This window comes from Taudactylus pleione, unplaced genomic scaffold (assembly GCF_031769625.1).
Source record: "Taudactylus pleione unplaced genomic scaffold, aTauple2 ptg000936l, whole genome shotgun sequence".
In the NCBI taxonomy this organism is placed as follows: Eukaryota; Metazoa; Chordata; class Amphibia; order Anura; family Myobatrachidae; genus Taudactylus; species Taudactylus pleione.
Window position 1 is genome coordinate 348,613 of NW_028285337.1, and position 22,407 is coordinate 371,019.

At 41.5% G+C, this 22,407-nt stretch overlaps 1 protein-coding gene across 7 annotated transcripts in view; it reads left to right on the plus strand.

Moving 5' to 3' along the window:
* GPSM2 (G protein signaling modulator 2) overlaps positions 1 to 17,229 on the plus strand; it is a 55,451-nt gene extending 38,222 nt beyond the window's left edge. For all 7 annotated transcript variants that reach the window (XM_088459799.1, XM_088459803.1, XM_088459797.1 and 4 more), the window contains 9 exons: positions 829 to 944; positions 1,759 to 1,914; positions 2,371 to 2,479; positions 3,271 to 3,400; positions 5,997 to 6,067; positions 9,354 to 9,533; positions 12,084 to 12,246; positions 13,837 to 14,054; positions 16,035 to 17,229. In XM_088459799.1, coding sequence (XP_088315925.1) covers positions 829 to 944; positions 1,759 to 1,914; positions 2,371 to 2,479; positions 3,271 to 3,400; positions 5,997 to 6,067; positions 9,354 to 9,533; positions 12,084 to 12,246; positions 13,837 to 14,054; positions 16,035 to 16,202 — 1,311 coding nt within the window. In that variant the 3' untranslated portion in view covers positions 16,203 to 17,229. The remainder of the gene's footprint in view (positions 1 to 828; positions 945 to 1,758; positions 1,915 to 2,370; positions 2,480 to 3,270; positions 3,401 to 5,996; positions 6,068 to 9,353; positions 9,534 to 12,083; positions 12,247 to 13,836; positions 14,055 to 16,034) is intronic.
* Positions 17,230 to 22,407: the final 5,178 nt, after the last annotated feature.

The following is a 22,407-nucleotide window of genomic DNA, read 5'->3' on the forward strand; positions in this document are numbered from 1 at the left end:
ACTGATTGCAAGCTGTAGCCAGCATATCCCTCTGTCCGTATTCTGAGTTACTGATTGCAAGGTGTAGCCAGCATATCCCTCTGTCCGTATTCTGAGTTACTGATTGCAAGGTGTAGCTAGCATATCCCTCTGTCCGTATTCTGAGTTACTGATTGCAAGCTGTAGCCAGCATATCCCTCTGTCCGTATTCTGAGTTACTGATTGCAAGCTGTAGCCAGCATATCACTTTGTCCGTATTCTGAGTTACTGATTGCAATCTGTAGCCAGCATATCCCTCTGTCCGTATTCTGAGTTACTGATTGCAAGCTGTAGCCAGCATATCCCTCTGTCCGTATTCTGAGTTACTGATTGCAAGCTGTAGCCAGCATATCCCTCTGTCCGTATTCTGAGTTACTGATTGCAAGCTGTAGCCAGCATATCCCTCTGTCCGTATTCTGAGTTACTGATTGCAAGCTGTAGCCAGCATATCCCTCTGTCCGTATTCTGAGTTACTGATTGCAAGCTGTAGCCAGCATATCCCTCTGTCCGTATTCTGAGTTACTGATTGCAAGCTGTAGCCAGCATATCCCTCTGTCCGTATTCTGAGTTACTGATTGCAAGCTGTAGCCAGCATATCCCTCTGTCCGTATTCTGAGTTACTGATTGCAAGCTGTAGCTAGCATATCCCTCTGTCCGTATTCTGAGTTACTGATTGCAAGCTGTAGCCAGCATATCACTTTGTCCGTATTCTGAGTTACTCTTTAGATTGCAAGTTGTAGCCAGCATATCCCTTTGTCCTTATTAATAAGATTTAATGATGATCACATTTTGTCTTTGTTTTCTTTACAGCGACTTTTAATTGCCAGAGAATTTGGTGACAGATCTGCAGAAAGAAGGGCTTACAGTAACCTCGGGAATGCATTTATCTTCCTGGGTGAATTTGAAATGGCAGCAGAGTACTATAAGTAAGAAATCATTATACAGGTTGAGTCTCCCATATCCAAACATTCTGAAATACGGAATATTCCGAAATACGGAATATTTTCTGCATGACTGAGATAGTGAAACCTTTGCTTTTTAATGGTTCATTGTACACAAACTTTGTTTAAGGCACAAAATTATTAAAAAGAAAGTATAAAATGACCTATAGGCTTTGTGCATAATCTGTATATGAAACATAAATTAATTTCATGTTTGAACCACAAAATTATTGAAAATATTGTATAAAATTACTTTCAGGCTGTGTGTATGAGGTGCATATGAATCATAAATACATTCTGTGTTTAGATTTGGGTCCTATTCCTAAGACATTTCAATATGGTCTACAAATATTCCAAAATATGGAATATTCCGATATCCAAAATACCCCTGGTCCCGAGCATTTTGGATATGGGAGACTCAACCTGTAGCAAGAGTGGGATATAAAGAAATGAGACGCTATCCCTTAATACACATGTATTTGGGTATGACTATACTAAATTGAAATAGTATACATCCTACAATAAGAATTGCTTTCTTGGTCACCATGTCTCCTCTAGTAATGTGCACGCCTTCCATTTTACCTATATTTAAGCTCCTCGAATGCTAAGTGCAAACTAAATCCCATTATCCGCTAGTGTTTGCTATAGAATTGTGGGTATATTGGGCTACTGGTTTTCTTTTAAGTTACATTTATAGTTTTGAATCCCAATAAGACAAAGTAATATGACAGTCATGGATAAGTACAGTAATAAATAATGAACTACGGTAATGTAAAGAGTCTGCGTGGTCTTCCTACAGGCGGACACTGCAGCTGGCCCGGCAGCTAAAGGACAGGGCTGTGGAAGCACAGAGCTGCTACAGCCTGGGGAATACATACACTCTACTTCAGGACTACGAGAAGGCCATTGATTATCATCTGAAGCATCTCGTCATCGCTAAGGAACTCAGTGACAGGTGAGATCTGACATTACTCATAATGTATTAATATTTTGTCTTGTATGTAAGCCAGGCCCTGCCCTTGCTAGGGAATTTCACAATGACATGACACAAAAAGCTTTTTCAGGACTACCTATTAGTTTGAACCTCCCTCAGTCACCGAGTTACAATAAAAATAGTTACAGCATGTGTTGACATGAGCCTGTCTGTCATTTAGTGGACTAATGAAATTGTAACGGTGATGTAGGCGTCAGACTAATGTCTGTAGAAGGGATCCTGGAGCGTGGGTTTTCTGGGTCATCTTGTTCAACATTCTATCATTCAAAGACATCTTAGTGTTTGTAATAATATGAGCATTGTGAGTTTATTCATTGTGATGTAATATTGATTATATTTAATTCTTAGATTTTAGTAAACCTGTTGTTGTAGATTGTTTCCCACATTGTAGTGAATAATATTTCCTCTGTATTGTAGAGTGGGAGAAGGCCGGGCGTGTTGGAGCCTGGGGAATGCATACACTGCCTTAGGAAACCATGACCAGGCCGTACACTTTGCAGAGAGGCATTTGGATATTTCAAGAGAGGTAACGGAAAAGCCTTTCTTATCAGTTACATGACTGTCAGAGGCATGTGACAATATTTCTTGCTTCACTAATAAAGAAAGAATGCTCTATATAGATTTTACCATGCTGCAGCGGAACATTGCCTTCCAAGGAGTTACTCCTACACCATGGCTTTATGGCATTACCTAGGCTTTACATCTTAAGATGTGGTGATATGTACAATATGAGCAATGACGCCTTGTGCTAAATTGATGAAAACTGCAATGTACTAGTTTAGAACAGTAAGGTCTGTTAATTTGGATGTTATTTAGAACCATTTAATGTACACCTTATTAGCCCTTCATATTTTCTTACAACTTTAGTGCCATCCTCACTCTGTCAGTCACTATAATGCTGGTTTTATACTTCTAATCCAGCTGCAAAATGGGGATCACTGTAATGACTTTCTTGCTAAAAAAAAATAATAATGTGCCAACTTCAAGGACAAGCACTGACCTTATTTCTGCAGAATACCAGCTCTGCCTACGTAGAGTGTGGGGACCGCAATATATATCAGGAGCTAAATGCCTGTCCAATTAGCTGGGTCAGTTGAGACTCACCGACATCCTGATAAATCCTGTCCATGCGTCTCTCCGGACATGAAGTGAGAGAAATTATACATGTCAGAGGATTATCTATTTGCTGTTGGCTTCTTTCAAATATATTTACAGATGTACATTCAACTTTTATTTGTATATGTATGATTAAAAAAAAAAAAAGGTTCTTACATGGCATTCTTTGTATGGTAAGATTACATTTGTTTTATTTGACAGTTGGGAGATCGTAATGGTGAACTGACGGCACAACTGAACCTGTCTGACCTACAGATGGTGCTGGGACTTAGCTATAGCACTAATACCTCAGTGCTGTCTGAAGTACAGGATGTTGACTCCAGTTTACTTGGTAAGAAAACAATTAGTAGGGCCCTGTTTTCAGGGCCGTAACTAGGGTGGTGTGACGTGCCACGGCACAAGGTACCGCAGGGCAGGGAGCTATGTATACGGGCATTCAATTTACTGTTTATAATCATTCTCACTTGTAGCTTCTTTTTTTTATCCCTGGAATCTCCTGGTGTTCTCTCTGGCCAACTCCCCCTCCATCTGGTCACCTCTCCAAGCACTTTCAGTCACATCCTCTTTTATTTAACACACACACATTTCAAAATACTGTCGTACCCGGGACTCAAACTATCACCTCTTACCTGGCAGTCAGACATTTTGATAACAGTGGTACAAAGGGATCAGTGCCCCATCATCATCGTGCGGGACAAATCAGATTTGTCATTGCCCTTCCTTATTAGGTCACGCCCCTTTTTCAGGTCACATCATATGTCCCATTTGAAAAAGGGAGGGCGGGTCAATGCTTTTTCTGGTCCAGGGCACCAAAAAGTATAGTTATGGCTCTGCCTGTTTTTCAGTAGATTTCCCTGAATTTTGCTACTATATGTAGTGTACTTACAGTAAGAGGCTGTTGCAAAACTGTGCATTTTATATACAAGATCTTTGTTAAATTTAAAATGCTTAGAGTTCTAATGGCTTAAGAATGGTTTCACCTTTGTTTGATCCCTACTTAGTCATATGTGTACCAAATGTTTAGCAGATTACCCATTTTTTTTTTATCTAAAATCTCAGTAGAGATCTATTGGTCAGCTTCCATAGAGTTCTTCTGAAGCTTTATGGGCAGACTATAAGGGACTGATGCAGGTTGAGCGCTCTTCCAGTTTGCCCGCACCCACGAGGGCATGTTCACATAATTGCAAGCATTTGCAGAACATCAACCGGACTCCTATACTATACATGTGAAAAGGCCATGTTAGTGTAAGTGGTCCGGGACAGGTGCAAATGTACAGACGATGGACGCGACCACAGGGAACCACTTGTGATTGGCTAATTACAAATGTCCTGCTAATGCTGATGGATATATTCCTTGTTCCTCAGGCATTTTTATGCTTTTGTGAGCGTGTTTTAGGTTTTTGATTTATTTATTTATTGCTTATACAAAGTTTCTTCTTCTGATTTAGAGTGTTTTTGGTTTTATTAATTCCTAATAGAGAGTGTGTATTTTGCAAACAAAACAAATGGTCAGTGTCGTAACATGAGGGGGTCAAGCGGGGCACATGCCCTGGGTGCCAGCTGCAGTCCAGGGCATTGTTGTCTGCGGCACTACAGGTTAAAACAAACATGGCGGTGGTGTGTTTGTTTTAGCACTGCAGCCAATAAGAGTCAGACAGACTCTTATTGGCTGCTGCACCCAGAGCCGGAGCCAAGCTGGAGCTCACTCATGAGCTCCGCCTTCCGACTCCCGCACTGGGTGAAGTGAGAGATGTCATGACGTCTCTGCCATAGTGTCGAGCGTGACGGGAGCAGTGGTCAGCGGCAGGAGCTCGGATTCTGGTAAGTATAATAATGTGTGTTTGTGTCTGCATGTTTTGTCTGTCAAAGGCAACGCTACTGGGGGCTATATTGGGCACTGCATAAGGGGCACTATATATTGGGCACTTCTCTAGGGGTATTATATTTTGGACACTGCATAAGGGGCACTACAACAAGGGCAAGGCATAAGAGGCACTACTACAGGGTGCAATGCATAATGTACGCGTGCCCATGGGGGGGGGGGGGGCTCCATTTTTCATCTTGCCCTGGGCTCCAAATACCCTTGTTACGCCACTGCAAATGGTTAAAAAGAAGCATATATGATGTAAGCCTAGCCTATACCAGAGGCATATGTTACAGATGTGGAGCCATACATATCTAAACCACACATTTTAAATTAAAAAATGTTTAGATGTAATCTTCAATATAGAGGTCATGTACATATCACAGATTGTCCTCTGCTTGGTGGAAAAGCAGCTTTGGATCCGCAGTGCTCCTCATCTTGTGAACGTGTGCATAGATTAAGGTTTGTTGGTTTGCATATATAAGACGTTCATAGTAAACTAATAGGCCCTCTGGTGCAAAACAGTGCAGTAATGACACTTGCTTTTGTTGAGCAAGAGAATTGTAGTAAGAAATATAGGTGGTAAATGAGGTATTACGACGGTTTCTGGTCATGCACACTATGAAAAAGGGCTTCAGATCTGCATAAGCTTAGAGTTGGAGGTCTTTTGGGTCTCATCCTATAATTAAAATACTATCTGTTTTGCAAATCCATGTTGCAGTTCTGCAAAACAGGAATTTAATAAAAAGTTTTACACATACAAGTGGCATGTAATAAAGGCAGTCTCAATGTCCCCTCCCTTATTATTAATCAGCTGAATAGGGTTGTAGGAGTAATTCTAATATGACAGAAGGTTGAACTTGACATATCTATTTTTGCTCTGCAAGTCTGAGAACCCCTTTTACCTGTACATTAACACAGTGGTGACCTTGTTATACTAAGTTCTAGTTTTCTTAGGTGAAGCCATGAATTATCCAGTCTCCCTATAGCCCTTCCTGCACGCTGCAATATAAATGTGCTCTAGAGATTTTCAGCTCATCGTTTTGTTTATACTGTGTCATAGGTGCACGGCCTCGGTTAAGCAGACGTCACAGCATGGAGAACCTGGAGCTCGTTAAATTAACGCCAGATAAGGTGACTGACCTAAACTTTTACATTTATCTATTTACTAGCTGTTGTCCGTAGCTTCACCCATGATGAAATCGCTTCTCACACCAATGTCACTGTGTGCCCTGTGCACAGACTGCTATGTAGCCTATGCTATTCACCCATCACTCACACCAATGTCACTGTGTGCCCTGTGCACAGACTGCTATGTAGCCTATGCTATTCACCCACCACTCACACCAATGTCACTGTGTGCCCTGTGCACAGACTGCTATGTAGCTTATGCTATTCACCCACCACTCACACCAATGTCACTGTGTGCCCTGTGCACAGACTGCTATATAGCCTATGCTATTCACCCACCACTCACACCAATGTCACTGTGTGCCCTGTGCACAGACTGCTATGTAGCCTATGGTATTCACCCACCACTCACACCAATGTCACTGTGTGCCCTGTGCACAGACTGCTATGTAGCCTATGGTATTCACCCACCTCTCACACCAATGTCACTGTGTGCCCTGTGCACAGACTGCTATGTAGCCTCTCCTATTCACCCACCTCTCACACCAATGTCACTGTGTGCCCTGTGCACAGACTATGTGGCCTATCCTATTCACCCACCACTCACACCAATGTCACTGTGTGCCCTGTGCACAGACTGCTATGTAGCCTATGGTATTCACCCACCTCTCACACCAATGTCACTGTGTGCCCTGTGCACAGACTGCTATGTAGCCTCTCCTATTCACCCACGTCTCACACCAATGTCACTGTGTGCCCTGTGCACAGACTATGTGGCCTATCCTATTCACCCACCACTCACACCAATGTCACTGTGTGCCCTGTGCACAGACTGCTATGTAGCTTATGCTATTCACCCACCACTCACACCAATGTCACTGTGTGCCCTGTGCACAGACTGCTATATAGCCTATGCTATTCACCCACCACTCACACCAATGTCACTGTGTGCCCTGTGCAAAGACTGCTATGTAGCCTATCCTATTCACCCACCACTCACACCAATGTCACTGTGTGCTCTGTGCACAAACTGCTATGTAGCCTCTCCTATTCACCCACCACTCTCACCAATGTCACTGTGTGCTCTGTGCACAAACTGCTATGTAGCCTCTCCTATTCACCCATCACTCACACCAATGTCACTGTGTGCCCTGTGCACAGACTGCTATGTAACCTATGCTATTCACCCACCACTCTCACCAATGTCACGGTGTGCCCTGTGCACAGACTACTATGTAGCCTATTCTATTCACCCACCTCTCTCACCAATATCACTGTGTGCCCTGTGCACAGACTGCTAGGTAACCTATCCTATTCACCCACCACTCTAACCAATGTCACCGTGTGCCCTGTGCACAGACTGCTATGTAGCCTATGCTATTCACCCACCACTCACACCAATGTCACTGTGTGCCCTGTGCACAGATTGCTATGTAGCCTATGCTATTCACCCACCACTCACACCAATGTCACTGTGTGCCCTGTGCACAGACTGCTATGTAGCCTATGCTATTCACCCCCCACTCACACCAATGTCACTGTGTACCCTGTGCACAGATTGCTATGTAGCCTATGCTATTCACCCCCCACTCACACCAATGTCACTGTGTGCCCTGTGCACAGATTGCTATGTAACCTATGCTATTCACCCACCACTCTCACCAATGTCACGGTGTGCCCTGTGCACAGACTACTATGTAGCCTATTCTATTCACCCACCTCTCTCACCAATATCACTGTGTGCCCTGTGCACAGACTGCTATGTAACCTATCCTATTCACCCACCACTCTAACCAATGTCACTGTGTGCCCTGTGCACAGATTGCTATGTAACCTATGCTATTCACCCACCACTCTCACCAATGTCACGGTGTGCCCTGTGCACAGACTACTATGTAGCCTATTCTATTCACCCACCTCTCTCACCAATATCACTGTGTGCCCTGTGCACAGACTGCTATGTAACCTATCCTATTCACCCACCACTCTAACCAATGTCACCGTGTGCCCTGTGCACAGACTGCTATGTAGCCTATGCTATTCACCCACCACTCACACCAATGTCACTGTGTGCCCTGTGCACAGATTGCTATGTAGCCTATGCTATTCACCCACCACTCACACCAATGTCACTGTGTGCCCTGTGCACAGACTGCTATGTAGCCTATGCTATTCAACCCCCACTCACACCAATGTCACTGTGTGCCCTGTGCACAGATTGCTATGTAGCCTATGCTATTCACCCCCCACTCACACCAATGTCACTGTGTGCCCTGTGCACAGATTGCTATGTAACCTATGCTATTCACCCACCACTCTCACCAATGTCACGGTGTGCCCTGTGCACAGACTACTATGTAGCCTATTCTATTCACCCACCTCTCACCAATATCACTGTGTGCCCTGTGCACAGACTGCTATGTAGCCTATGCTATTCACCCACCACTCACACCAATGTCACTGTGTGCCTTGTGCACAGATTGCTATGTAGCCTATGCTATTCAAGTGACCACGGGCACAAAGCGTCTCTCCCCCCATCAGTCATGCGCATGGTGCCACACCTATCTATTGCATTGATGTCAATACATTTTTATTTTTGTTATTGCTCAGTTTTAATTTAACGGATTGAGATGAAACAAAGTTCAGATTATTTCTAGGAGTTACCACTACAAAATGATGCAGTTTTCATGAAAATCGTTTTTCGTGCCAACGGAACAAACAGAGTAACACAACGTTCTTATGATATTATTATAGCTTAGTTAGCTGAATAGAAAGTGGAAAATGAAGGGGGGGGGGGGTGCGCTGTGAGTATACCAGGGAGATAAAGCAGTTCCTATAAGATGGAGCATTCTGTAAACACTTTAATGGCATGTTTATCTTAAAAAATTCAAACCAGTCACAAAGGAGAACTAAGGAGCAGTAAAAGAAGGAACGGAGAACTGTAATGTACTCATTGCTGTACATACAGGTTTTTTAATGTGAACAGTTACATAAACACTTAAAGATCACTAAATACTTATACTGTAGCAGAGTTGTAGATCCCCATGTTACTTGTACATTGTCACAGTGGGAAGGAAAGGTTACAGGTATACACAACACAGTCACATCAGGTACCAATGCTCCATTTCTGTCTCTGGAGCTCCCTCTGCCCATACAGAGCATATCCAGTAACCTCGTCCATACCTTTTCATGGCCACAGTCTATAAAGGCACTTGATCTGTTTCTATTTTTTATTATTTTGTTTTAACAACTATTGCTACAGCTATTTACTACTATTTGTTACTTTCAGGTACAAAACTGGAACAGCGAGATCCTTGCAAAACAAAAATCACTTCTTTCGAAGCCTTCAGCTAAACTCATGTTTGTAAACCGACTTAAAGGCAAAAAGTTTAAGAACAATGCATCCAAAGTGTTGCAGGATACCAGCAACTCCTCCGATGTCAGCAGGAAGACTGCTAACTCTCAGCGGGTATGTTTCACACTGGCTGTGTTTCTCTTGTTTGCTCATGGACGCGGTCATTTCCTTAATTGCAATAGACACCTCTGGGAGCTCAATGGACCACAACTATTGCTACTTTTTTAGCCCTACAATGCCGCATTTCTGAGTATTTAAAATCTTTGAATAAAGCTGAGTAAATTCCTTGTGCTATGTAGGGTGATCAGGGTAGGGAACACGGCCAGGCTAAATTTACGTTGATGAAAATGAAGCAATTATTCTGGGTAATAGTGTTGAAAACTACATGACACTATTACACAGTTTATTTACTCCAGTAAGTAATACACTTTTACAATCCCAGTAAATCCATGAAACGATCTGAATTATGCTGTGTCGTTTTTGAATTGAACAAAGTATAGTATGTTAGAACCTAACAGCTAATATCCTTGCGCTTGTTACTCTGGCTACATAGGCTGGTGAGCAGATTGGAAATATTTGTACATCTATATCTGATTGTGAGAGACTTTTGTTTCATTACAAACGAACATTTAAAGGTTCCTTGAATAGAACTAATACTCCATGTAGAAAACATTGAATTATGAGTGGTATTAGCACTTATTATAAATAGTTTTTATCAGGATAACTTACATTCTTACTATTGTCATGTTTAGTGTGGTGTTAGTGTCACATGTGCTGATATTAAATATTTATTTTTATTGAGAGAAGTCGTTTTTGAATTGTCTGATTAAAGCACCATAGTGACCCTACGCTGAGGTCTTCTTCACACATGGCTGCCGTAATGTGCTGTGTATGGATTGCTGATTTACTGAGCTGACTGTTTGCATATAACTTGGAATCAATGATCCCGAAACTTGCCCTTGCATTGCCGAGTGGATGTACTAATCACAATGAGACCATACATTGATCGCACTTCTGTACCTATTTGCCAGTGAGCCAGAAAAGTATAAAATGCTCACCGTAGAAAGTCTTGTGTGTATCTCATTCATTTTACTGATGTGTAATTATTACAGCATAGGACACAATGTTTCATGCAACAATTAAAAGCACTGGTCAATTAGCTGAAAAGAAACAAAATAACCTATACTATACTGAAAGAACCGTATTCATAGGAAGTCATTTGAGAAGTAGAAAATTGCTCAGGGGATATGTAAAATCTTCTTTGCCTCAATATGAGCTGCTACAACTAGATTTATACTAAAGTGCACCGATATGCGGATGAGGATGGAGGCGTTTGCGCTGGCCAGAATGAGCAGCTACACAGGAGGAAAGGCTTAGTGCAGGGTAGGCACATCAGTACACTTCGTTTTGCTGATCGGTGCAGTTCATTTCATTTTGTGGAGTGAAATGAGGGGTGGAGATGGCATTTTTAGGGCCATTACTTGCTTTGTGAAAGGGTGTATAGTCCTATTCGCTCTGCAAACACAATTGATTTTTGCACTAGTTTTGAGCTTGTGGAGATTGGGTTTAATGCTAACTTTTATAAGGGCACATTTTTTCCCTTCCAATTAGACTTCAGCAGAGAGGCAAATTTCCAGGTGCACTTTGCTCATAGTAAAAATACAAAAAAAAAAAAAACACAAGCACCACATGTACTAAAGATCGTTGTGATGTCCATTCACTCTCATTATTGATATATGATTAACATCATTAGCACTTATGAACATTTTAATTCCGCCCTGACTTCCATTCCTCCATGTCCTTGCTGGATAGCAAAGTGGTTTCAAACCGATGCACCTAGTAGTTCTGCCCAGCCCCCACCCTCTGTCAGAAGACCCCTCTGCACACTAGAAATGTACCTTGTTTGCGGTGAAGGGGAAATCAAATAACCCCCTTTATAAGTGTTCCAACATTAAACTTGAAAGTGCATGCATGTTAATGAGTGCCCCTTGCTTGTCTCCATCACGTCTGAGGTGGTAGAGATCTATTTTGCTCTGTTTTGGAGCAAATACTGAATGCACGGTATAATCATATGGTCTTTTCTGTTTTTAACTGTTACTAGTTGTTTGGAATATCATTTACATGATGTCTATAATGTGACTAGAGGGTAAATTTACTAAAGTGAGCGTTTTTAGAAGTGGAGATGTTGCCCATAGCAGCCAATCAGATTCTAGCTGGTATATTCTAGAAAGTGCTAGGTAAATGTTAAGTAGAATCTGACTGGTTGCTATGGGCAACATCTCCACTTCTAAAAACTCTCACTTTAGTAAATATACCCTAGGAAACAAAGTATAAGACTGATGAGTACAGGGCAGCTAATCTTCAAAGTTATATGAAACTTATTTCACTACAGAAAGTGATCAGAATTCACAGCTATTTCCAGATTTCAGGACACTTTGAGTACAAAAATAATAATCTATCAAGAAAAAAATAAGCATCAAAGTTTTTGTATGGCACACAACCTTTACAGGCATTATGAACCATTAATGATTATCATAGGTTAATATTAGCCAATTTCTGTAGTACTACATTTATACCAATTCTGTCTAACTATATGCTACCTAAATATAATGACACCAATTGGGGATTGATGAAATAACTGCGATATTGTTCTCTCCTCTTCAGAAAATGACTGTACCAGACAGTATTGGAGATGAGGGGTTCTTTGATCTCTTGAGTCGATTTCAAAGTAACAGGATGGATGATCAGAGGTGCAGCTTACAGGACAAGAATATCTTGAGTGTCCCCACAGCCACGTCTTCCACCACCCCAAAGTACATGAGAAAATGTATGTCTTGCTTTAAAGCTCTTCATGTGAGAGTTTTCCGTTATGGTAGATTGTACTTGAGTTATGATGTAGAGGGAATTTGGCATATTATACTAACACTTCTATGTTGTGCTGGAGTAAAGATGAAGAAATAAATACAATTATTCCCTTTTTGTGCTGGAAATAAAAGGCAGTGATCTCCACTCAATAACTGCTAAGGAGCTGCTTCGAATGCGGGTGCCCTTTGTGTGTAGGTGCCATTATGGGGGTGATGGGGCACATGTTGTACCATTCCCTATCCAAAAACTGTAGTTCAGGGTAGTATTGGCTGATGATCACCAGACAATACGGACAGTGGGCATATCGTTTGAAAGAAGGAACTTTCCCCTACTTATGTTTGCCCCTATAGTGGAGATGGGGAGCATTTGTTGCTCTATACCATCTATGTCAAACTTAAATTTTCCATAGTACAGCCGCAGCGTGATATAGTAAGCTGATTACAGGTGATCACCAGTCAAAACATACTAAGGGGCCCCATCATTTGAAAGCTAGTTTCCAGAAATCAGCCCAGCGGACCCCTGCAGGTCCACAACGATCATCCAGACCATTGAGGAAGACTTTTTTTCTTTCATTGACGCAGCTGACGTGTGGGTCTCTTTGGCTACAGTTTTAATGTATTTTTGGACGACTCCTGCTATTCAAGTGCAGCAAAGGGGTTAAATATTTTGCAGTTTATTATATACACATAAAGTCTAAGTTAAACTCAATTTAAATTTCAGTTTGAGTGTAATATTTAGCTAATTGGGGTCTGGCATCCAGGCTCTCTGACACCTTGTGTGCACCAGCACATGCACATTCATTCAGGGAGTGTTCTCTGACAAAATGCATTAAGCTGTAAACCGAATTCCAAGATGACTTCTAATATCTGTAATACTTTTTTATTAGTGGTGCATTATACCTTATAATACAACAAGGTTTCTTAATGAACAACAGCCATTATCTACAGATGTGTATACATATATTAACATCTATTGTGATTATATATTTATATATATATATATACAAAAGTTCACAAAGCCATTATATAAGTGTGTAGCTATGATAACATTTATTGTGTAATATAATACTGTATACAAGTGTGTATCCAAAAGACTTTTGGCCGAAACATATGTGTGAACGTCTTCATTTAGATACTGGGACTGCCTGCCAGTATACTATTATTAAAGAAAACAAAATGTCTGACCTGTCATAGTTACATTCCAGCCAGTGGGACTAGTAACTGCTTACAGAATGGGAATATTGTGAGTTACAATTTCTCCTTGTAACTGATTCCATTGACAACAGTGTTGTACACAAACTGGTACAAATGAGAGAGTTTCCAGTTTGTCATGGGATGATGTCATTTTAATATATTCCCATACACTCCTGCATTTAAATTTAGCTTTGAAACTACTGCTGTTTTATAAAGTTTCAACAAGTGAGCCACAGTGAATGCATCCTGTGTTTTTTAAATAAATTAAGTATTAAATAACTGAAAGATCCTTTCACAGTTTGTATCCGCTTTTTAAAATAGCTGTTTTCCACATATCAACTGAATGTTTTGCTCCTCAGCGCTCTCTACATCTGCTGTCTCCCCTCAAACTGATGAGTTCCTGGACCTCATAGCCAGCTCACAGAGCCGACGGCTAGATGATCAGAGGGCCAGCTTTAGCAACCTGCCTGGGCTGCGGATGAGCCAGCAACACGATGGCTCTGTCCTGGGACATCTGATGGCAACTGAGAACCGTGAGCCGGAGGAAGATTTCTTTGACATGCTGGTGAAATGTCAGGTAACACCGTTGTCTTATCACAGAAAACAATGATTTGTCCTATGTACATTAAGGAATAACATTTTGGAACGGAGAAAAATCTTGTTTCCATACACATTATATATAGAGACTCATTGTCCCTTGTTTTTATTTTTATATGTGCCAGCATGTCCTCCCCTCCACATCTAGTTACAGCTTCCATTTGCATTGTACATAAGCCTGCATAATTCTTGTCCTGCAAACACATGGGGTCTATGTACTAAGCCTTAGAGAGAGAGAAAGTACCAACCAAACAGGCTCTGTTTGAAAAATGACAGGAGCTGATTGGTTGGTACTTTATCTCCCTCCAAGGCTTAGTATATAGACCCCACTATTTCTTCCAGCCATGGGAACTGATATGTGGATGGCAGATCTCACCTTTTAAATCTACTGCTGGAGTGTATTAGATTTTTATTTTATACACTATATACAGTGCATCCGGAAAGTATTCACAGCGCTTCACTTTTTCCACATTTTGTTATGTTACAGCCTTATTCCAAAATGGATTCATTTTTGTCCTCAAAATTCTACACACAATACAACATAATGACAACGTGTAATAAGTTTTTTTGTGTTTTTTGAGATTTTTGCAAATTTAATAAAAAAAAAAAAACAACCAAGAAATCACATGTATATAAGTATTCACAGCCTTTGCCATGAAGCTCAAAATTGAGCTCGGGTGCATCCTGTTTCCACTGATCATACTTGAGATGTGGCCTCCATCATCCGTAAATGCAAGAAGTTCGAAACCACCAGGACTCTTCCTACAGTTGGCCGGCCGTCTAAACTGAGCGATCGTGGGATAAGAGCCCTAGTCAGGGAGGTGACCAAGAACCCGATGGTCACTCTGTCAGAGCTACAGCAATTCCTCTGTGAAGAGAGGAGAACCTTCCAGAAGGACAACCATCTCTGTAGCAATCAGGCCTGTATGGTAGAGTGGCCAGACGGAAGCCACTTCTTAGTAAAAAGCACATGGCAGCCCGCATGGAGTTTGCTAAAATGCACCTGAAGGACTCTCGGACCATGAGAAACAAAATTCTCTGGTCTAATAAGACAAAGATTGAACTCTTTGGTGTGAATGCCAGGCGTTATGTTTGGAGGAAACCAGGCATCGCTCATCACCAGGCCAATACCATCCCTACAGTGAAGCATGGTGCTGGCAGCATCATGGTGTAGGGATGTTTTTCAGCGGCAGGAACTGGGAGACTAGTCAGGATAGAGGGAAAGATGAATGCAGCAATGTACAGAGACATCCTGGATGAAAACCTGCTCCAGAGGGCTCTTGATCTCAGAATGGGCGGCGGTTGATCTTTCAGCAGGACAGCGACCCTAAGCACACAGCAAAGATATCAAAGGAGTGGCTTCAGGACAACTCTGTGAATGTCCTTGAGTGGCCCAGCCAGAGCCCAGACTTGAATCCGATTGAACATCTCTGGAGAGATCTGAAAATGGCTGTGCACCGACGCTTCCCATCCAACCTGATGGAGCTTGAGAGGTGCTGCAAAGAGGAATGGGCGAAACTGCCCAAAGATAGGTGTGCCAAGCTTGTGGCATCATATTCAAAAAGACTTGAGGCTGTAATTGCTGCCAAAGGTGCATCAACAAAGTATTGAGCAAAGGTTGTGAATACTTATGTACATGTGATTTCTTAGGGTTTTTTTTTTTTTTTTTAATTACATTTTCAAAAATCTCAAAAAAACTTTTTACACTTTGTGATTATGGGGTATTGTGTGTAGAATTTTGAGGACAAAAATGAATTTATTCCATTTTGGAATAAGGCTGTAACATAACGAAATGTGGAAAAAGTGAACCGCTGTTAATACTTTCCAGATGCACTGTATTACATTGTAATAAACATTCAAATGATCACACCAGGAAATCTTTAAATTGTAAGTGATGTATGTTATTGTATTAAATTTGTGTGAACGCTTTTCCTAAAATGTTGTCCTTGTATTATTCCAGGGCTCCCGCTTAGATGACCAACGCTGTGCCGCTCCTCCTCCTCCCAAGAAAGGTCCCACTGTCCCAGATGAAGACTTCTTCAGTCTTATCCTGCGAGCCCAAGCCAAGCGTATGGATGAGCAGAGGGTGACACTGTCCTCGCACTTAAAGAGACCAAACTCCAGTTAGGGGAAGGTGCCCTACTCTGCCCTTCCCTGCAACCTTGTATTAATAGAGAGCTAATAAGAAAAGTCACGGGTTTTTCATAGTACTGTATTTTTTTAGATTGTTCCTGAACAGTAGAACTACTTATACTGTAACTGTTTCCTCTGCCATATGCTACAGGCATAGGTGCCTCTGATGAATAACTATTCTATTATCCAGATGCCTAAAACACTGCCAGTGTATCATGCTCTCTCTGTTGGACTGACTAACTTGCCTTTTCTAATGCTAGAGAAGCCCCTAGGACACAAAACTGTACAAACCTCATATGAGTAGAGCTAATTGCTGAACTCCTGTAGCGCTGGGAAGCTGACACTTAGGAATTGCTTTGTAAGTAGCGTATAGGTTTTCAGAGTGGAAAGTATGTTTGTGTGTGTGTATATATGTATACTTTTATAAATATGCCATTATGAAAAAAAGGGTTTAGATCAATGGGGCTAAGGGTTAGCACTCTGCTAAACCATTGCACTTGTTGGTAAATCTAGACCACAATCTAAAGCACTACAGACTGTTCATAGTTATGTAAATATTCTCCCTAATCTGGCATTATGTGGTAGTTTAATCTTTTAGCCGCTATATATCTGCTGTGCTCAGTTAGGTGCCTCTAGTGGCAAACCAGTGGTACTTCATTCTGTATTAAATACCAGGGGGTGGGGATGATCTAATCTTCCTCCAGTTTTATGGAATCCCCTCAAAGAAGTGGAAAGATGCCATGCAAGCACATTTATTATTCTAGAAGGGCTATTTTTACTCGGAATAAGGTACTATCAGTGTTCTGTGTTGTCTGGATTGTTTTGTTGTGTTTTTTTAAATTCAGTTGTGTAATATAATAATTTTTATGTATTTTTAAGAAGAAAAAAAAACTTGATTTTCTTACACCACTAATTACTATTTTGATTGTTTTAAAATGTACATTTTGTTATCCAAAACAACCAGGTGTGAGATGTGACCAGGAATAAAACCTAGTGTAGAACACACATCCTGTTCTTAAAAATGATATAGTCTGAGTGGCTTATTTCATTATATTATATATACAATAAATTAGAAGGTAAGAATAGACCACTAACTACAAAAGTATGCCTGCTCCCCAAGCAGAAGGCATTGTTTGCCTGTGTAATAGTGATCGATGTGTGAAAGGAATAAATGGGGATCTTATGATGTATAGTATAGGGTCTGTGATTAGGAAGTATACAAGTGGAGTGAGAATTGAATAGTAAATGAAATGTTAGCAATGTGACTTTCTCTGATCATTTTCCACACCATGATGATACTGTATCCACCATGTTTTTGGTCCACATTCTGCCCAAGGAATACGAAGAAGCCTCAGGGAAACAATATAGCTATTCATTTAAAGGACACTTGCTGTGATACATGTAGCAGATTTATCTTTGCAGCTTGCCCAGGTGGGGGGAGTATGAGAATGGGAATTCAGTGCTGACATTATTATTATCCTTTATGTTGCCACAAGGGTTCCGCAGCGCCTCACAAAGTACATAAACAAATGAGCAAACTCGTAAACCAGCGACTTACAGTACAAATAATACAGGATAAGAACATGGTTTATAAACATGAAACATGATAGGTTAATGACCCTAGGTAAGTGTAAAACCAATTAAGTACAAATGCTTCTAGAGAAGGGAAGGACAAGGTCTTGAGGGAGCCTTAATGTTTAAAACCCTGTATATGGTTAGAATGGTTGCTGGGCAAGCAACTTGAAACATTTGGGAGATGGGAATTTCCTGTATGTTAATCAGGATTTTTGTTGCACACAGTCACTGGGCTACACAATTGTGCATTAGTAGGGGTATTACTAGCAGTGGCCAGGCCTCATGGCTACATTCTTTTGGTGGGGAGGTTGGCTGTGCAGGAGCCTCCAGAGTACATGGACTCGCATCCCTAGGCCCCAGAGCAGCCAGATGTCTGTGCTACAATGTTATTTATGCTGAAAAGTACATTTCATATTTCAACACACCATCGGCCCCACAAGGAAATGTTTGAAAAAATAGAGAATGGTCCAATATATAGGAGAGTCGGCACTAACCAGAGATCCCTCCAAATGGTTATTCTAAATTCACAACATAATTACTCATTGAGTCGAATGTGTCAAAACCTTAATAGATTTATTACTATACAATGAGATAAAACATACAATATTGTGAATCAGATATAAAGTATCAAACTCTAAAAAATGTAATACAAAGCAGCAAAAAGAATGAAGGTGCTTAAATCTTCTGCCTGCTAGCCATAATCACATACGGTAGCGTTAGTAAATTGTTCACATCAGGGGATTCCAAATGAACAGAAACATTTAATGTGATCACACTCTGCTGTAACAAATGGCAATATAGCATGCATCAAGCTGATTTAAATCCATATGTAGACTTGTAAACTGCACCGGAACAAAATAAAAGATGTAGAGTGAGTCACAATCACATAGAGTATGTTAATAGTCACTAAAAGACACTACAATGATAATTAGTATAGCATGCTACAATTTTCGTCTGTAAACAATTGTAATGTCACTTACATACTCAGGGAGCGCCTCAATAATACAGCTTTCCAATGAGTTGTAAAAAGCCGGCTCACTAACAGAGTTCCTCCAAATGCAGACCCCCATCAGCAGAGTGGGCAAATGTAGATGAATAACCCTTTTTTTTTCTAAGCAATAGATCATCTTCAGTAGATCAATGAAAGCCAATGGATTAATAAAGCTGTTCCACTCTCTGTGCCGTATAGTAGGCCTGGCAATGGCTGCTGGCTTTAATCGTGAAAAACTTGTTAGGTCTGGCTGCCGCCTACATGGAGCCCTGGTAATCAATTGAAGCAGGCACGATCGCACTGTTCAAAAGTCCCGCCTCTAACACGTTTCGTCAAAATGGTCGTGATTTTTTTCAATGGTGATTACAAAACTCCACAGGACCACTTTTATTAGCCATTCATCAGGTGTTGCTTAACTAATGAGACCTTCCATAGTGGAAACATTGTCAGCACGCTTGTTTACAATGGCAGAATTAAATAATAAGACTCAAATATCTTACGTTTTAAATGACACAAGTAATGTATACAATTTAGTATTAATTATAGACAAAATTTGTCTTATTGATATACAGTTTATATACAGTATTAGGTATAAATTGTCTCAATCAATATAGGATGACTATTGCACTACATGGCCATATACTATAGACTTAAAATGATATTAAAAACGGCATAATTAATAATAACGACTGCTGCACAGTCAATCACACGATATCGCATGTGAGGCTGTACATATTAATGAAGGACGGGACAATGGTTGTTCTGTCGTTCATTAAATCTTTTAAGTGTGTACCAGCAATCATGCGATGTCCAGGGTGATGGCAAATCGCCCTGAACATCGGCACAATTGCTGGTCGATCAGGTGTGTACCCAGCCTAAGACAAAGCTTAGAGAATATTGCCTCCCCTTACAGTCGGGGGAACAGGTTCAATTCCTGTTAGCTTAATATCTTTAGGGTTTGACTGATGTACAGATGCAAAATGTAGAGAGAGAGTGTGCAAACTACTACCTTTCAGAATATCCCTCCTATGCTCTAAAACACCATAGGGGTCTAGTAATCTTCTCTACATACTGAATACGACAAGAACACGCTAAAAGATAGACAGTATCACTTAGGAGCAATTACAACTAATAAAACTTTTAATGGGGAATAATTCACCCATTGTGGTCGATGAAAATGTGTTGGATATATTCATATTAAAGGTACATGTAATGCATGTAGGCCGCTCACATTTGAAACTACATTTGTACACCTCCCACATTTGAAACTACCCTTCGGTTGTCTTAGTAGCCAGCTATTAATACCATCAGGTAATGCCTTAATATCATTACCTGATGGCCGTTTAATGTGACTAGGTGTGAATAAGTGTCTTATTTTTAGAAAATCAAACAATTTAAGACACTTCCTGAGAAATAGTGTGCCTCAAAATGTTATCGGACATTAAGATAGGGAAGTTTGTTTGAATTATTCTCTTGATTTTTATTAGAGTAGCTATTAAATTTAGATATATATTTTTGGACCATTATGCATATTTAATTCTCCAGATCTCTTAAACTGGGTACACACGTAAAGATTTTCTGTCCAACCATCCAACTAGTTGATTGGTTGGAATGAAAATCTGGTAAGGTATGAAAGCAAATGACAATCAGCAATTCGCTCCCAAACGCCAGAAAATGGACAAAAACTGTTTGTTAAATGTTTGATCTAAACAATATGTTCAAACTTGTCTGAACGACCATTTTCATCTGTTTTTTGGCATTTAGGAGCAAATTGCTGATCATCATCTCTTTTTAAGAGATCTAGCCTCAGCATTGGATAAATCCAGAAGAGAATCTGGGTATTCACGTTCCTTAAAAGATTCCAATAAATTGGACGCTTGGCTCTCAAAGGTATCTGTCACAAGCTGCAGTCACGTACTGGCTGATGGAGATTCTCTCAGGCCAGTTGCTGGAAGACTAAGATGCCACGATTTCAGCATGTAGATCCTCCCATCTGGCTGTCGTCATCTCTGCAGGGATGGGATTGGTGTTTCCTCCTCCTTCTACCTTGCTGGGACGCTGCTCAGGTGCCGGTGATAGCGTTCTACGTGTTTCCGGTTCAGCTGTGAGTCTCCTGTGTCCAGTAGAGTATCCAATGTCCATGTCTGCTTTGTTTTGATTCCTGCCATTTGTATCATCCAGGCAACATGCTCCGCATACCAGTTTCCTGCTGCTTGTGTCATCTTGGCACGTTCCGCATACCAGCTTTCAGCTGTTTGTATCATCCAGGAGGCACGTGCCACACCTCAGCATCTCGTTTATGCAATCCAGCGAGTTACCGCTTGTGTCAACCCGGCGGAACAGTGTACTGCAAACCAGTGTACTGCTTGTGTCAACACAGCGGCACAGGCCGCAGCATTGCACCAAGTGCACGCCAACCAGGGTACTGCTTCTTGTGTCAACCCGGCATCACAAGCCGCATTTCTGCACATCCAGTACTCAACCCAGCCCTCAAGGCTGTTGCACGACCCGGGCCGCATCCTGTACTCAGCCCAGAGGCTGCCTCTTGCAAATGACTTATCAGCTCTCAAGGCTGCCACACGGCCAAAGGTCGCATCTTATTATCAGCCCAGAGGCTGCTTCTCACCAAGGCTTTTCAGCCCTCAAGTCTGCAACACCTTACCAGCCCTCAAGGCAATTACGGCCGCAACTAGACGAGTACTCCAACCTTGCTCTCAACTGATATTTCTGCCCAACGGCTGCAACAAACAAAAGACCATTCAAAAGGGGTACCCCCACCAAACTCCTTACTCAAACCTCCGCTCTACACAAACCTGAGTCGATTCCCTCCTGGAATCGTTACATTATCACCGGCCTAAAAATTTTTTGTAGAGCTGCAGGATTGTGACCATAGAACCCGGTCAGAATCCAGCTCAAATTCTTGCTGCCCAGATCCAGGTCTTAACGCAAAAAGTTCAGGCGCTGTCTCTCCGGGTTGAGGAAACCCGAACAGCTAAAGCTCGCCATCTCGAGCCTAAACTTAATCTGCTGGATCGCTTTTCTGGCAATCGGACGGACTTTCTTAATATCCGAGACAGTTGTAAATTATACTTTAGGCTTCGGCCTGGATCATCGAGATCGGGGACTCAATGAGTCGGCATTATCAGCTCCCTGCTTCAGGGTGACCCTCAGACCTGGGCCTTTGGTCTACCTCCTGCACACAGTGCTCTCCAGACAGTGGATGCTTTCTTCACCACCCTAGGCCTTCTCTGCGATGACCCGGACAAGGCGGCATTAGCAGAGTCAAAACTTCGATCCTTTTACCCAGGATCAAAGAGCTGCAGAAGACTATTGCACTGAATTACACAAGTGGGCGATTGACTCCTGGGTGGAATCACTCAGCACTACGGAGTCAATTCTGCCTTGGTCTTTCGGATCAGATAAAAGATATTCTTGTCCATCATGTTGTTCCGGAGACATTAGATGAGCTTATGCACCTTGCAGTTTGTATAGATCGCCGCCTCCGGGAACGAAGACTGGAGAAGGAACTTCCTACACCTGCTCCTTGGTCTCCAGTTTGGGTAACTCCGCTGGATCCAGGAGAACCAATGCAGTCGGGTGCCTACTGAATCTCTGCCGAGGAGAAACGAAGAAG